The sequence below is a fragment of the Nerophis ophidion genome, linkage group LG14 (genome assembly GCF_033978795.1).
Source record: "Nerophis ophidion isolate RoL-2023_Sa linkage group LG14, RoL_Noph_v1.0, whole genome shotgun sequence".
Taxonomy (NCBI): Eukaryota; Metazoa; Chordata; class Actinopteri; order Syngnathiformes; family Syngnathidae; genus Nerophis; species Nerophis ophidion.
The window spans coordinates 37,530,947-37,546,850 of record NC_084624.1 but is presented as its reverse complement, the minus strand read 5'-3'; the positions used below and the strand labels follow the sequence as shown (position 1 = coordinate 37,546,850).

Here is a 15,904-nt window from a genome sequence, read left to right as displayed (position 1 = left end):
TGTCTGAATCAAGATTTTGATGGCACTCCTGTTACCTGTGACATCATGCTATCGTGTGTGTATGTTCTACAACTAAATCGTACAAGGAATAAATGACAATTCAACGTTTGCTTTTATTGTCAAGTTACTCTGAAGTTCTGCTGATGTCGGTCAGTCAGACTTCTTGTTGGGTATTTTTCTATGACACCATGACTCCTTGCCGTCGTCTTCGTCGTCTTCTGAGCCAAACCGGGCCTTCCAACACAGAGAGCACAAGAATCCAATCAGGCAGAGTGGAAAGCTGAGCAGGAAGCAGCCAAGCAGCGGTGCGTCCATGAGAAGCGGCTTCATGGGAAAACACAGAAAGACAACCATGAGAGAAGCCAGTCAGACTCAGACAGGAAGTGGTGACAGAAAGTACCAGTAGTGTGGCTTTGCTTTCGTAGATCAAGCGTCTGATTTGCTGAGTGATTGTGTTTCCTCCTTGACTCTAAGATACAGAAATGGAAAAGGTCTAACAACCCAGCACAGATGTTTTCCACTCTTCACGTCTCACTTGCACGCTGCCATCCAGAACTCCATCCACAAAGTCCAACAGGTGGCGCTCTGTGTCCACCGGCCTTAGCGGCAGGAAGTAGCTGTCAGTGGACAGATTTAACATGACGATGGCGGGGAGACTTAGCTCGCTAACAACACACAAAGACATGTGTCACATTCCTTGCACACGTTATTGTCTAAAATGTGTGTATGTGTGTACCCCATGATGAGTCCATTAATGTATTGGTTTCCCTCCATGAAGCCAAAGTAAATATTTCTGGAAAAAGAAAAAGAAAAACATGACATGGTCCTGTACTCACACTCACACACATTTCAGAATAAAAGCCTGTTGACTTCCTCACCTGCTGTAGATGTCTTTGTAGTTTTGAGCTACTTCCTGTATGAGACTTTTGTACCTGAACATAAAGCAAAAAGTGTTAAGTACTTCCTGCAAGGGACTTAACTAGAAAATGGTCAAGTAAAACGTGTAAAATACTTCCTGTTTTGAGACCTTTGTACTGGTACATAACATGTAAAGTACAATCCTGTTTGAGACTTTTGCACCGGAAGAAAGTGCAAAGTACTTCCGGTTTGAGACTTTCATACCGGAATATAAAGTACAAAGTAAAATTTACAACATCATTTTTCTGCAAGACTTTTGTACCTGAAAATAAAGTGTAAAGTATTTCCTGTTTAATTTAAAAGTTTTGTACCAGAATATAAAGTGTAAATTACATCCTGTTTAAGACTTTTGTACCTGAACATAAAGTGCAAAGTACTTCCTGTTTAAAGGCCTACTGAAATGAGATTTTCTTATTTAAGCGGGAATAGTAGGTCCATTCTATGTGTCATACTTGATCATTTTGCGATATTGCCATATTTTTGCTGAAAGGATTTAATAGAGAACATCCACGATAAAGTTTGCAACTTTTGGTCGCTAATAAAAAAGCCCTGCTTTTACCGGAAGTATGTGCGTGTGACGTCACAAGTTGCAGGACTCCACACATATTCACAATGTTTATAATGGGAGCCACCAGCAGTAAGAGCAATTCGGACAGAGAAAGTGACAATTTCCCCATTAATTTCAGCGAGGATGAAAGATTTGTGAATTAGCATATTGATAGTGAAGGACCGGGAAAAAAAGAAGAAAAAAAAGCAACGTTTCCGGGCGGCGGCCGTGTGAGCGTTTCAGATGTAATTAGACACATTTACTAGGATAATTCTGGAAGATCCCTTATCTGCTTATTGTTTTAATAGGGTTTTAGTGAGATTGTGAAAATTGTAAAGTCATACCTCGAGGTCGGATGGCTGCGGTGAACACGCAGTGTCTCAGAGAGAAGCCGAGGAGCCAAGCTCACAGCTGCCTTTTTTGACAGCTGCTGCAGGACGACGAACAATCCAATGATGTCTCCGGTAAGATATACATCACAATTTTCCCATCCAAAAACATGCTGGTTGACGTAGAGAAAACATGTTCGCTTGAACACTCTGCTTCACAACAAACAAATAAACACCGGCTGTGTCTCGTTGCTAAAGACAGCTGCAATCCACCGCTTTTCACCAACAGCATTGTTCTTTATAGTCTCCATTATTAAATGAACAAATTGCAAAAGATTCAGCAACACAGATGTCCAGAATACTGTGTAATTATGCGATTAAAGCAGATGACTTTTAGCCGCTAGTGGTGCAGCGCTAATATTTCCTGACAGTCCGTGACGTCACGCGCACGCGTCATCATTCCGCGACGTTTTCAACAAGAAACTCGCGGGAAATTTAAAATTGCAATTTAGTAAACTAAAAAGGCCGTATTGGCATGTGTTGAAATGTTAATATTTCATCATTGATGTATAAACTATCAGACTGCGTGGTCGGTAGTAGTGGGTTTCAGTAGGCCTTTAAGACGTTTGTACCTGAACATACAGTGAGGCAAAAAAGTATTTAGTCAGCCACCGAGTGTGCAAGTTCTCTCACTTAAAATGATGACAGAAGTCTGTAATTTTCATCATAGGTACACTTCAACTGTGAGAGACAGAACGTGAAAAAAAAATCCAGGAATTCACATTGTAGGAATTTTAAATAATTTATTTGTAAATTATGGTGGAAAATAAGTATTTGGTCAACCCCATTCAAAGCTCTCACTGATGGAAGGAGGTTTTGGCTCAAAATCTCACGATACATGGCCCCATTCATCCTTTCCTTAACTTGGATCAATTGTCCTGTCCCCTTAGCAGAAAAACAGCCCCAAAGCATGATGTTTGAACGCCCATGCTTCACAGTAGGTATGGTGTTCTTGGGATGTAACTCAGTATTCTTCTTCTTCCAAACACAACAAGTTGAGTTTATACCAAAATGGATACATAGATGATACAGCAGAGGATTGGGAGAATGTCATGTGGTCAGATGAAACCAAAAAATTACTTTTTGGTATCAACTCAACTCGTCGTGTTTGGAGGAAGAAGAATACTGAGTTGCATCCCAAGAACACCAAACCTACTGTGAAGCATGGGGGTTCAAACATCATGCTTTGGGGCCGTTTTTCTGCTAAGGGGACAGGACGATTGATCCGTGTTAAGGAAAGAATGAATGGGGCCACGTATCGTGAGATTTTGAGCCAAAACCTCCTTCCATCAGGGAGAGCTTTGAATGGTTGACCAAATACTTATTTTCCATCATAATTTACAAATAAATTCTTAAAAATTCCTACAATGTGAATTCCTGGATTTTTTTTAAAATTCTGTCTCTCACAGTTGAAGTGTACCTATGATGAAAATTACAGACCTCTGTCATCATTTTAAGTGGGACAACTTGTACAATCAATGTCTGACTAAATACTTTTTTGCCCCACTGTAAAGTGTGAAGTACTTGCTGTTTAAGACTTATGTACCTGAACATAAAGTGTAAAGTACTTCCTGTTTAAGAACTTTTGTACCTAAACATGAAGTGTACAGTACTTTCTGTTTAATTTAAGACTTTTGTACCTGAACCTAAAGTGTAAAGTACTTCTTGTTTAAGACTTTTGTACCTGAACATAAAGTGTAAAGAACTTCCTGTTTAAGACCTTTTGTACCTGAACATAAAGTGTACAGCAAGAACTGGAAAGTACTTTCACTTTAAGACTTTCGTACCTCAACATAAAGCAAGATAATACCTGAGACTCTGTTGGGTGTCGTCCAGCACGGCCAGCAGCACCAGTTTACCTGCGGCGAGCGCACCCAAGTTAGTGTGTGTACGTGTTCGTGTGTGCGACAGGTGTCAGCGCCAGTTCACCTGACTCTCCCATGGCGTACAGCGTGTAGCTGTCCACCTTCATGTAGTTGAGGAAGCGCTCTCTGTTGATCCATGCCTTGAGCTCGCCGTCGCTCACCTCTGAAAAGTGTTGGGCACGTCAAGATGGGGTCAAGGGTCAAAGGTGAGCCATTGACTCTCACCATTGTAGCTGTAGTAGGTTCCATCTTTGAACACGACTACAGCAGGAAGGGAAGACAGCGTCACGGTCTGGAAGATATCAGTCAAATAAAAAAGGCCCCAATTAGTTCTATACAATTTATTGCAACTGATTTATACTACTATACTACGTGATAATAGTAGTATACTGAATAATAATATTGTGTTAGAACCTTAGGCAGGACGTCCCTGCTTGCAGAAAAGAAAAAAGTAGATATGATGAGATCCTGAGCAGCGGCCGAGTACACGCCCTGCAAACACACATGTAGCATCAGTGTGTGTCTATGTTTGTGTGTTTGTGTGTGTACCTTAAGTGGTGATGACGCTCCAACGTAAACAAACACGACGTCATGACGACTCAATGCATGTTGGAAGAGCTCCATACTAGTCAAAGGCCGAATCAATGGACTGATAAACAACAAACAAAACGATCACACAATGAATTACATGAAGACAATTACTAGCACTGACCATACTTGCCAACTCTCCCGATTTTCCCGGGAGAGTCCCGAATTTCAGTGCCCCTCCCCAAAATCTCCTGGGGCCACCATTCTGTGTTATTTGATAGGTGCCACTGGCAATGGCACCTATCAAATACACTATTACAGCTATATATATATATATATATATATATATATATATATATATATATATATATATATATATATATATATATATATATATATATATATATATATATATATATATATGTAGGTGTGGGAAAAAAATCACAAGACTACTTCATCTCTACAGATCTGTTTCATGAGGGGTTCCCTCAATCATCATATTGCGCTCTACCACGGTATCGAGCACTATTCTCTGGATAATCCAATCAAGACATATATATATATATATATATATATATATATATATATATATATATACATATATATATATATATATATATATATATATATATAGCTGTAAATCACTGCAATTCAAGTATTTATTTTATATATATATACATATAACTACATACATATATATATATATATATTATATATATACACATATGTGTGTGTCTATATATATAATATATAGCTGTATTTCACTGAAATTCAAGTATTTCTTATATATATGTATATATAAATATATATATAGCTGTAATTCAAGTATTTCTTATATATATATATATATATATATATATATATATATATATATATATATATATATATATATATATGTATATATGTAGGTGTGGGAAAAAATCACAAGACTACTTCATCTCTACAGATCTGTTTCATGAGGGGTTCCCAATCCAATCAAGACATAATCCAATCAAGATATATATGTATATATATATGTATATATATATAAATTGGTCCTAGTGTGTGAATGTGCGTGTGAATGTTGTCTGTCCATCTGTGTTGGCCCTGCGATGAGGTGGTTGCTTGTCCAGGGTGTACCCCGCCTACCGCCCAAATGCAGCTGAGATAGGCTCCAGCGACCACCCGCGACCCCAAAACAAGCGGTAGAAAATGGATATATATATATATATATATATATATATATATATATATATATATATATATATATATATACATATATATATATATATATACATATATATATATATATATATATATATATATATATATATATATATATATATATATATATATATATATATATATATATATATACACATACATACATACATACATTCATACACACACACACGTACACACTTCCACCCCAGCGGGCCCTTTGAATATCTCCCTAATTCTGATGTCTCAAGGTTGGCAAGTATTGACACTGACTCACCCGCTAACCCGGTCAACAAACTCGATGATTCCCTCCTTGGTTCTGGCACCTAAATAATTATATTTCACATCTTTCTTCCACCTGAAAAGGCAGAAGACCACATAATATTATCATGACGTCATCATGACAACGTCATTAGAGAGTCTTGGCTGCTACTTGGCTGACTCACATGAGGATGGCGGGATAGCCTCGCACTTTGAACTCTTTGGCTAAAACTTTAGTAAAAAAAAAAAAAAGAGACATGTTTGCGTGGAGACGTTAACGTTAACTTGTTTGTAGGCGAAAGGCGGCGACTCACCCAGGCTAGCCGTTGCGTCACATTTGCCAACATTGACGTGAGATCCGGAACTCCTCAACTCGGAACCGATCTGATGCCACACAGGATCCAACTGTTTGCAAAAGGAACACCAGGGGGCGTAAAACTGCAAACACAAGCACACGACAGGTAACCAGGAGTCTCTGGGCAACACCGCCTCCTTGTGGTCAATGCATACATCACACATTAATATTTGACATCGTTTAGCGCCAACTGGTGATGCACCTACTTTAATGAGCCAAACATCATTTTCTTCACGCGTGTCCAGCAAACTGTCAAATAACGCAAAAAAAGAAGCACAAATTAAAGTAGTTTTCATCAAAACTTTTCGAGTCAATGTTGTTTTCTATTTTATTTAATTCAAATTATAATATTCAAACGTGGCAGGTGAGCAGTGGGGTATTCCATAAGAGGTTCAAAAAACTGAGTGGAAACCTGAAGGCTGACCTGAGTTAGTTCAATCAATCCTGAGTATGTTGACTCTGAGTTAAAACCCCAATAAAAACACATGGTCAATGGAGGCCATCTTTCTTCCCCATGAAGCTGCAACTGAACGTGTTAATACGTGTTTATGGTGAGTATGAACACATAAAAAATAATAAAGTAAAACACAGTAATATTAGACAAAAGTAGTAGATGTGTGTATATATATATGTATGTGTATGTGTATGTATGTGTGTATATATATATATATATATATATATATATATATATATATATATATATATATATATATATATATATATATATATATATATATATATATATATATATATATGTATGTATAAATATATACAAACCCCGTTTCCATTTGAGTTGGGAAATTGTGGTAGATGTAAATATAAACGGAATACAATGATTTGCAAATCATTTTCAACCCATATTCAGTTGAATATGCTACAAAGACAACATATTTGATGTTCAACCTGATAAACATTTTTTTTGTGCAAATAATCATTAACTTTTGAATTTTTTTTTGTGCAAATAATCATTAACTTTTGAATTTAATGCCAGCAACACGTGACAAAGAAGTTGGGAAAGGTGGCAATAAATACTGATAAAGTTGAGGAATGCTCATCAAACACTTAAATGGAACATCCCACAGATGTGCAGGCTAATTGGGAACAGTTAGGTGCCATGATTGGGTATAAAAGCAGCTCCCATGAAATGCTAAGTAATTCACAAACAAGGATGGGGCGAGGGTCACCACTTTGTAAGCAAATTGTCGAACAGTTTTAGAACATCATTTCTCAACGAGTTATTGCAAGGAATTTAGGGATTTTACCATCTATGGTCAGTAAAATCATCAAAAAGTTCAGAGAATCTGGAGAAATCACTGCACGTAAGCGATGATATTACGGTTTTTAGATCCCTCAGGCGGTACTGCATCAAAAACCGACATCAGCGTGTAAAGGATATCACCACTTGGGCTCAGGAACACTTCATTAAAACCACTGTCAGTAACTACAGTTGGTCGTTACATCTGTAAGTGCAAGTTAAAACTCTACTATGCAAAGCCAAACCCATTTATCAACAATATCCTGAAACGCCGCCAGCTTGGCTGGGACCGAGCTCACCTAAGATGGACTGATGCAAAGTGTAAAGGTGTTCTGTGGTCTGACGAGTCCACATTTAAAATTATATTTGGAAACGGAGGACGTGGTGTCCTCCAGAACAAAGCGGAAAATAACCATTTTGATTGTTATAGGCGCAACGTTCAAAAGCCAGCATCTGTGATGGTATGGGGGTGCATTAGTGCCCAAGGCATGGGTAACTTACACATCTGTGAAGGCACCATTAATGCTGAAAGGTCCATACAGGTTTTGGAAAAACATATGTTGTCATCCAAGCAACGTTATCATGGACGCTCCTGCTTATTTCAGCAAGACAAGTGTTACAACAGCGTGGCTTTGTAATAAAAAAGTGCATGTACTTTCCTGGCCCGCCTGCAGTCCAGACCTGTCACCCATCGAAAAAGTGTGGCGCATTATTAAGCGTAAAATACAACAGCGGAGACCCCGGACTGTTGACTGAAGCCCTACATAAAACAAGAATGGGAAAGAATTCCACTTTCAGAGCTTCAGAAATTAGTTTCCTCAGTTCCCAAACGTTTATTGAGTGATGTTAAAAGAAAAGATGATATAACACAGTGGTGAACATCTCCTTTCCCAACTACTTTGGCACGTGTTGCAGCCATGAAATTCTAAGTTAATTATTATTTGCAAAAAAACATAAAGTTTATGAGTTGGAACATCAAATATCTTGTCTTTGTAGTGCATTCAATTGAATATGGGTTGAAAATAATTTGCAAATCATTGTATTCCGTTTATATTTACATCTAACACAATTTCCCAACTCATATGGAAACGGTTTAGTATATACGTATATATGTATATATATATATATATATATATATATATATATACATATATATATATATATATATACATATATATGTATATATATATATATATATCTATCTATATATATATATATATCTATATATGTATATATGTATATATATATATACATATATATATATATATAGATATAGATATATATATATATACACATATACATATATATACACATATACAGGTATATATATATTTATAAATATATATACATACATGTATATATATATATGTGTGTGTGTGTATATATTTATGTACATATATACATATACATGTATACATATACACACACAAACATATATATATACACATATATATACATACACATATATACACGTATATATAAATACATATATACATATATATACATAAAAAATATACATATATCTATACACACATATATGTATATATATATATACATAAATATATATGTATACATATACATATATATACATGTATATATAGATATATGTATATATATACATAAATATATATGTGTATATATATTATATATATATATATATATATATATATATATATATATATATATATATATATACATACACACACACACATATATATATATACGTATATATATATACATACTATATATATTAGTGATCCTCAACAGGCGGACCACGGTCCATGTCCAGACCCAGCGACGTGTCCGTCTGGACCCAGCACAAATTAAAATTAAAATTAAAAAAATGCAATCAAATTCCAAAACAAACCTGACCCATTTATATATACAATTATAATTATTATAAAAAAAATACAATAATTGTATTTATCTCAGAGAGAGAAAGAGAGCGACGGAGTTAGAGAGAGAACGCCACTCTGATTGGCTGATTCTGGGGTATAGGTTGTCATCTGTAACACACCAAGAACTGATCCCAGGTTGGATGTGCACCTGCCCACAAGAAGTAATCCCAGGTAAGATGTTGACATGGCCACAAGAACTGATCGGATCCCAGGTCAGATGTGGACATGGCCACAAGAACTGATCCCAGGTCAGATGTGCACCTGCCCACAAGAACTGATCTTAGGTCAGATGTCGACATGGCCACAAGAACTTATGGAGCTGCCCATAATAACTGATCCCAGGTCATATAGGTACATGGGCCACAAGAATTGATCTCAGGTCATATGTGCACTTGCTCAAAAGAACTGATCTTAGGTCAAATGTTTACCTGCCCACAAGAACTGATACCAGGTCAGATGTGGACATGCCAACAAGAACTGATCTTAGGTCAGATGTGCAACTGCCCACAAGAACTGATCCCAGGTCATATGTGGACTTGGGCCACAAGAACTGATCCCAGGTCAGATGTGCACCTGCCCAAAAGAACTGATCTTAGGTCAGATGTGGACATGGGCCACAAGAACTAATCCCAGGTCATATGTGCACCTGCTCAAAAGAACTGATCTTAGGTCAGGTGTGCACCTGCCCACAAGAACTGATCCCAGGTCAGATGTCGACATGGCCACAAGAACTGATCCCAGGTCAGCTGTTCTCCTGCCCACAAGAACTGATCATAGGTCAGATGTCGACATTGCGCAAGAACTGATCCCAGGTCACATGTGCACCTGCCCAAAAGAACAGATCGCAGGTCAGATGCGCAACTGCCCACAAGAACTGATCCCAGGTCATATGTGGACATGGGCCACAAGAACTGATCTCAGGTCAGATCTGGACACGGGCCACGAGAACTGATCTCAAGTCAGATGTGCAGCCGCCCATGATAACTGATCTTAGGTCAGATGTGCACCTGCCAATAATAACTAATACCAGGTCAGCTGTTCTCCTGCCCAAAATAACTGATCTCAGGTCAGATGTGCAGCTGCCCACAATAACTTATCCCAGGTCAGATGTGGACATGGGCCACAAGAACTGATCCCAGGTCATATGTGGACATGGGCCACAATAACTGATCTCATATGCAGCTGCCCACAAGAACTGATCCCAGGTCAGATGTGCACCTGCCCACAAGAACTGATCCCAGGTCAGCTGTTCTCCTGCCTAAAAGAACTGATCTCAGGTCGGATATGCAGCTGACCAAAAAAACTGATCTCAGATTAGATGTGCACCTGCCCCACAAGAACTGATCCCAGGTCAGATGTGGACATGCCTACAAGAACTGATCCCGGGTGGGATGTGGACATGGGCCACAAGAACTGCTCCCAGGTCAGCTGTTCTCCTGCCCACAAGAACTGATCCCAGGTCAGATGTGGACATGGCTCACAAGAACTGATCCCAGGTCAGCTGTTCTCCTGCCCACAAGAACTGATCCCAGGTCAGATGTGGACTTGGGTCAGAAGAACTGATCCCAGATCAGCTGTTCTCCTGCCCACAAGAACTGATCCCAGGTCAGATGTGCAGCTGCCCATGATAACTGATCCCAGGTCATATGTGGACATGGGCCACAAGAACTGATCTCAGGTCAGCTGTTCTCCTGCCGACATCAGCTCTGCTCTTTTTAATGTCTTTAATGTCCATTGCGTTCTTTGATGTGTGAGGTTTTTTTCTTTGGCCTCACTCTGGAACCCCCTCTCCAGGGGCCCAGGCTTAGACTGAAGTGTATTTTTTTTTCTCAACCCCTCCAGAGTTACCTGTTTCTCACCTTTATTGTAAGGTGTGCCAGAAGTTGGCAGACTCGTCAGCGATCCTGTTCTGTCTCCCTGTAACGTTTATCTGCTCTAGAATGGCATTGTGCTGAAAATCTTAATTTCCCCTCGAGGATTATTAAATCATTTCTGATTCCGATTAGCAATACTGTCATATACAGAAGAATATTTCTTAGTAAAGACCTATTTGGGTCTTACATTTCATGTCGACAAAAGCAGCTGTCACGTTTGAGTCGCAGCTTGCTGTGGGGTTTGTTCTCCCGAATGGAGACCGACCACAGGGCGTGCAGGTTGGAACATTATTTATTCCACAAAATATCAAAGTAGTACAAAAAACGGCAAACAAGTCGCATTCGAAACTAATGCTAATGATGGGTTGATGAGGCGTCATGAAGCGTTTCGACACATTGCAAAACTGTATGATACTGTGTCGATACTGTGTCACTAAATACGGACATCTGCTGGACATTAAAAATCCCTACAAGCAACCTACGGACGGATTCAACTGACACTGATTTTATGACCTAGTCCAGTGATCCTCAACAGGCGGACCGCGGTCCATGTCCGGACCCAGCGACGTGTCCGTCTGGACCCAGCACGAATTATAGTAAAAAACCCAATATATATATATATTTTATTTTTAGGGGGGAATTTTTTTAATCAATCCAACTAATAATGCAATCAAATTCCAAAACCAAACCTGACCCATATATATATAATTATAATTATTATAAAAAATATATAATAATTGTATTTATCTTTGAGTTATCGCTAGCGCAAGTCAACGTTCTTTGTTGTTTTTGATCAAATATCTCCACGTTTCGTTTACACTTCTCCGTGTCTCACTCACTCCGTCTCTCTCTCTCTCTCTCTCTCAGAGAGAGAAAGAGAGAGAGACAGAGTGAGAGCGAGAGAAAGACACTCTGCTTGGCTGATTCCCGGGTATGGGTTGTCATCTCTATCTCAACTACGCGCTGATAGGCTGTTACCACCTGGGTCATACAGAGCTCATGCCACAGGCACAGTGCATGGAACCTTTCTTTGCAGGCACACAGTTTTTTCGTATCGCTACTTCGCTAACTGTTCACTCGTCAGTCACTGAATGTGAATCAAATCACAATGGCATACTCCAAGTTGGCTCAGGCTGGTAAAAGAAAGGTGGACAGGGAAAACCGACGTTTTCAGGAAGAATGGACAGAGCAATATGTTTTCATCCTACCTACTGCAAGTACCAGACCAATGTGTCTAATATGCAACAGTACTGTTGCTCTGGTGAAAAGTGAAAATCTGAAACGTCACTATCTGAAAGAGCACCGTGAATTCGAAGAGACATTTCCTCATGATTCAGAGCTAAGAAAAAAAGAAATCATGAGGCTGAAAAAGTCATATGAAACATCAAGCAAGATTTTTGTTAAATCTATGACACAGCAACAGAGTGCTCACTCAGAATGGCATGGGTTTTGGGTAAACACAAGAAGCCATTCTCTGATGCAGAAATAATTAAAGAATGCTTGACTGAAGTGACGGGTGCCATGTTTGAAGGCGAAAAAAAAGAGGAAATGACAGCTAAAATGAACCAAATCCCACTCTCTGATGCCACAGCTACCAGACGTACTGAAATACTGGCTGGTGATTTGTCCAAGCAGATTTGTGGTGGAATAAAAAACGCAGAGTGCATATCCCTAGCAGTGGATGAGTCCACTGACACCACTGACAATGCTCAGTTGTTGGTGTTTGTGAGGTATTATGATGAGGAAAAGGGGGAGTTTATTGAAGATGTGTTGGGTCTGGCAAACCTCAGTGCACGGACAAACAAGGGGAGAAGACATCTCTAAAGCCATATCAGAAATGCTGAATGAAAAAGGGATAGATCTGAAGAAAGTTGTGTCCATTGCTCCTGATGGAGCTCCAGCCATGTTGGGGAGAAACAAGGGACTGGTTCCGCGTCTGAGAGAACACCACCCTGGCCTGATATCTTATCACTGCATAATCCACCAATCTGTCCTTTGTGCAAGTCTTGGAGAAGTGTACTCTGAAATCATGACAACAATGATGAAACTCATAAACTTCTTGAGAGAATCATCTGCACTGCAGCACCGCTTGCTGCGCACATTCCTAACAGAGGTATATGCCACTTTTGATGATTTGCTCGTGCACAACAACGTCAGATGGCTGAAGAACGGCAGGTTCCTGGAGCGTTTCTGGGCCATTAGAGAAGAGCTGCAAGTGTTTCTGTCCCAGCAAAATAGCGCAAAAGCAAAACTGTTCCTGGAATTCCTGCAAAATGCTGGGAAAATAAAAGCTGTGGCATTTTTGGCTGATATAACCTGCCATCTCAATAACCTAAATCTCAAGCTATAGGGGAAGAAGAACACAGTGTGAACTGATGTCAGAAGTTCGTGCCTTCCAGAGGAAGCTGGAGCTTTTCAAAAGTGACATACAGGTAACTAATTTGTTATTATTTTCTACCACACACTATTTTCTTCCACTTGATAATTAATACCAATTTTTAAGCATTGTTCCTAATATATATTTAAACTATGTATCTACAGGTGGAACTTCTCCACTTCCCCAAACGTCTGGAACTGACCAAGGGAGAGGTAGGTCATCAGTGCCATTAGAAATTCTTGGAAAAACTCATTGCAAATTTCAAGACTCGCTTTAATGGCTTCATTTTGGGAAAACAAGTCCTGCTGTTCATTGAAAACCCATTCCTGATCAGAAATGTGAGTGTGTTCTCTGCAGAAGAAAAACAAGTCTTCCCATGGGCCAGAGCTGCTTCACTGCAGACTGAGCTCATTAACCTCCAAGAAAGTGTCGCACCGAAAGACGCTCAGTGTGACGCCATCACCTTCTGCTCAAAGCTGGTCATTCCTTCCAAGTTCCCTCTGCTGCATAAAATGGCCTGTCACATCCTCACAATGTTTGGCTCAACATACAGTTGTGAGTCTGCCTTGTCTACAATGAACATTGTGAAGAACAAGTACCGCAGCAGACTGACTAATGAACACCTGGATCAGTGTCTCCGCATGGCCATCACGCCTTTTGTGCCCAGGTTCAAAGTCTTGGCTTCAACCCCAAGAGCCCAATTCTCCCATTGAGCAGCTGTGTGTTACACAATGGGGATGTACTGTACCATAGTTATATTTGCACATGAATGAGATCTGTTGAGGTCATTTGTTTACCAGGGATAGGAGGGTTGTGTTTAAAAGTATTTATTTTTTGTTAAAACTGAAAGTTTTATTTAGGTTCTTATATATTTTTGTTTCAAAGAAAATATTTCATGTATTTTATTGGATATTTATTTTATTTTTGTTAATTTTAAGAAAATGTTAAACCACTACCAACCTCCTGCTACTATATACGGTTGACCGATAACAAACGGACCCAGCCTGTTTCAAAATAACATTTGTGGACCTTCAAGATTTGTACTTGAGGACCCCTGGTATATATATACATACATATATATATATACACACACACACACACACATACATATATATATATTTATATATATATATATATATATATATATATATATATATATATATATATACACACATGTATATATATACACACATGTATATATACACATGTATATATGTATATATATATATATATATATATATATATATATATATATATATAATAATTTTAAATATTTAGGGAATGTAATTAAAAAATTACTTTTATCTTTAATTATGATCTTGATTTCTGGTTATGTTAGGCCAGCAGAGAAGGCCTTGCTGGCCCTGATGGGCCACCACTGTGTTACAATAATGAAAATAATAATTAAAAAAAATCTTTATTAAATGTGTTTTAATCCAAACAAATCAAATTAATATTAAATATCTTAAATCAATTTTTTTTTTTACTAACAAGATCTTTTTGGGCAGTATTATAACCAAATGGCGTACCTTTCTTTAGCCCGAGTGCAGCTGCAGAGATAGAATTGACCTCGAGAGGCACAACCACTAAAAATTAATGGATGGATGGATTCAACCAAAATCATCTTCCAATATGAATCTACAGGAATTCATTATTTTAACATTTACTGGTTGTAAGTATACCAGAGACACAATGTGCTTCATGTTTATCAGAAGGTGGAGACTCAGGGTTTTGTTAAAAAAAAGTTATCATTGGTAACTGATCTGAGTTTGATTTACATGTCTGTTTTTTTTTCAGAATTTTTTGCTAAACTTTCTTTCTGGAATACCCTACCAGAACATGAACTCACGAGTCATCAAGTTCCTCCACGAAGGTCCAAACCGACGTGACGGACGCACACAGTAGAAACGCTAATTAACACACAAGAAAGATCAGACCAATATTAATCTTATTCATGTCAAAATGCAAGGTTTGACTTTTTTTCTTTCCAGTACAGAAGGAATGAACATAAAACAAACGCACCTGAGAGCACGAGTGTCTTCTTGTCAGACATGTTGATCAGATTAAGATCAAATAGACTAATCTTCTCATCTCAGATTATCCTGTTCAAAGAACTCAAGCTTTATTGACACAAACAGAAACCTTGAGTTAATGACAGGAAGTAGAAAACAGTTTTACAAAATAAAACGATGCTCGGAAATCAGTGATACATATGCCAGACTCCAGTTCTTTTTATTTTATTGTAATGTATTCTTAACCTTTTCCTCCCTTCCACAAATGCAACCTGACGACTTTTACTACCTGCCATATCGCTCAAACTACCGGAGTTAACAGCACAACGTCTGGTTAAAGATCGCAATAAAGGCACATATTTCAAAATAAAAGCAAACTTGCTCTTGCAGTCACAAATTATATTTACTTCGAAATGACTTTACAT

At 38.3% G+C, this 15,904-nt stretch overlaps 1 protein-coding gene across 2 annotated transcripts; it reads right to left on the bottom strand.

The window, feature by feature from the left end:
* Positions 1–93: 93 nt before the first annotated feature.
* Positions 94–15,573, bottom strand: LOC133568585 (protein disulfide-isomerase TMX3-like). Of its 2 annotated transcripts, none has more exons than XM_061920601.1 (16): positions 15,490–15,573; positions 15,317–15,377; positions 6,270–6,312; positions 6,023–6,146; positions 5,894–5,939; positions 5,725–5,805; positions 4,269–4,368; positions 4,134–4,211; positions 3,945–4,011; positions 3,784–3,882; positions 3,665–3,713; positions 879–932; positions 737–793; positions 536–665; positions 401–469; positions 94–234 (listed from the first exon to the last, which is right to left on the bottom strand). In XM_061920601.1, the coding sequence occupies exons 1-16, from the start codon at positions 15,518–15,520 to the stop codon at positions 151–153; spliced, it is 1,173 nt and encodes a 390-aa protein (XP_061776585.1). In that variant the 5' UTR covers positions 15,521–15,573; the 3' UTR covers positions 94–150. The 2 variants fall into 2 exon arrangements, with proteins under 2 accessions (XP_061776585.1, XP_061776584.1); XM_061920600.1 differs by having other exon boundaries at positions 94–324; positions 15,490–15,571.
* Positions 15,574–15,904: the final 331 nt, after the last annotated feature.

Excerpts from the sequence above, each read along its gene's own strand:
- LOC133568585 (XM_061920600.1), bottom strand. The coding sequence starts at position 15,520 with ATGTCTGACAAGAAGACACTCGTGCTCTCAG. Across the intron at positions 4,212-4,268 it reads GAGCGTCATCACCACTTAAG|GGCGTGTACTCGGCCGCTGC; the intron begins GTACACACACAA and ends GTGTGTTTGCAG. Across the intron at positions 470-535 it reads TTCTGGATGGCAGCGTGCAA|AGTCAAGGAGGAAACACAAT; the intron begins GTGAGACGTGAA and ends TCTGTATCTTAG.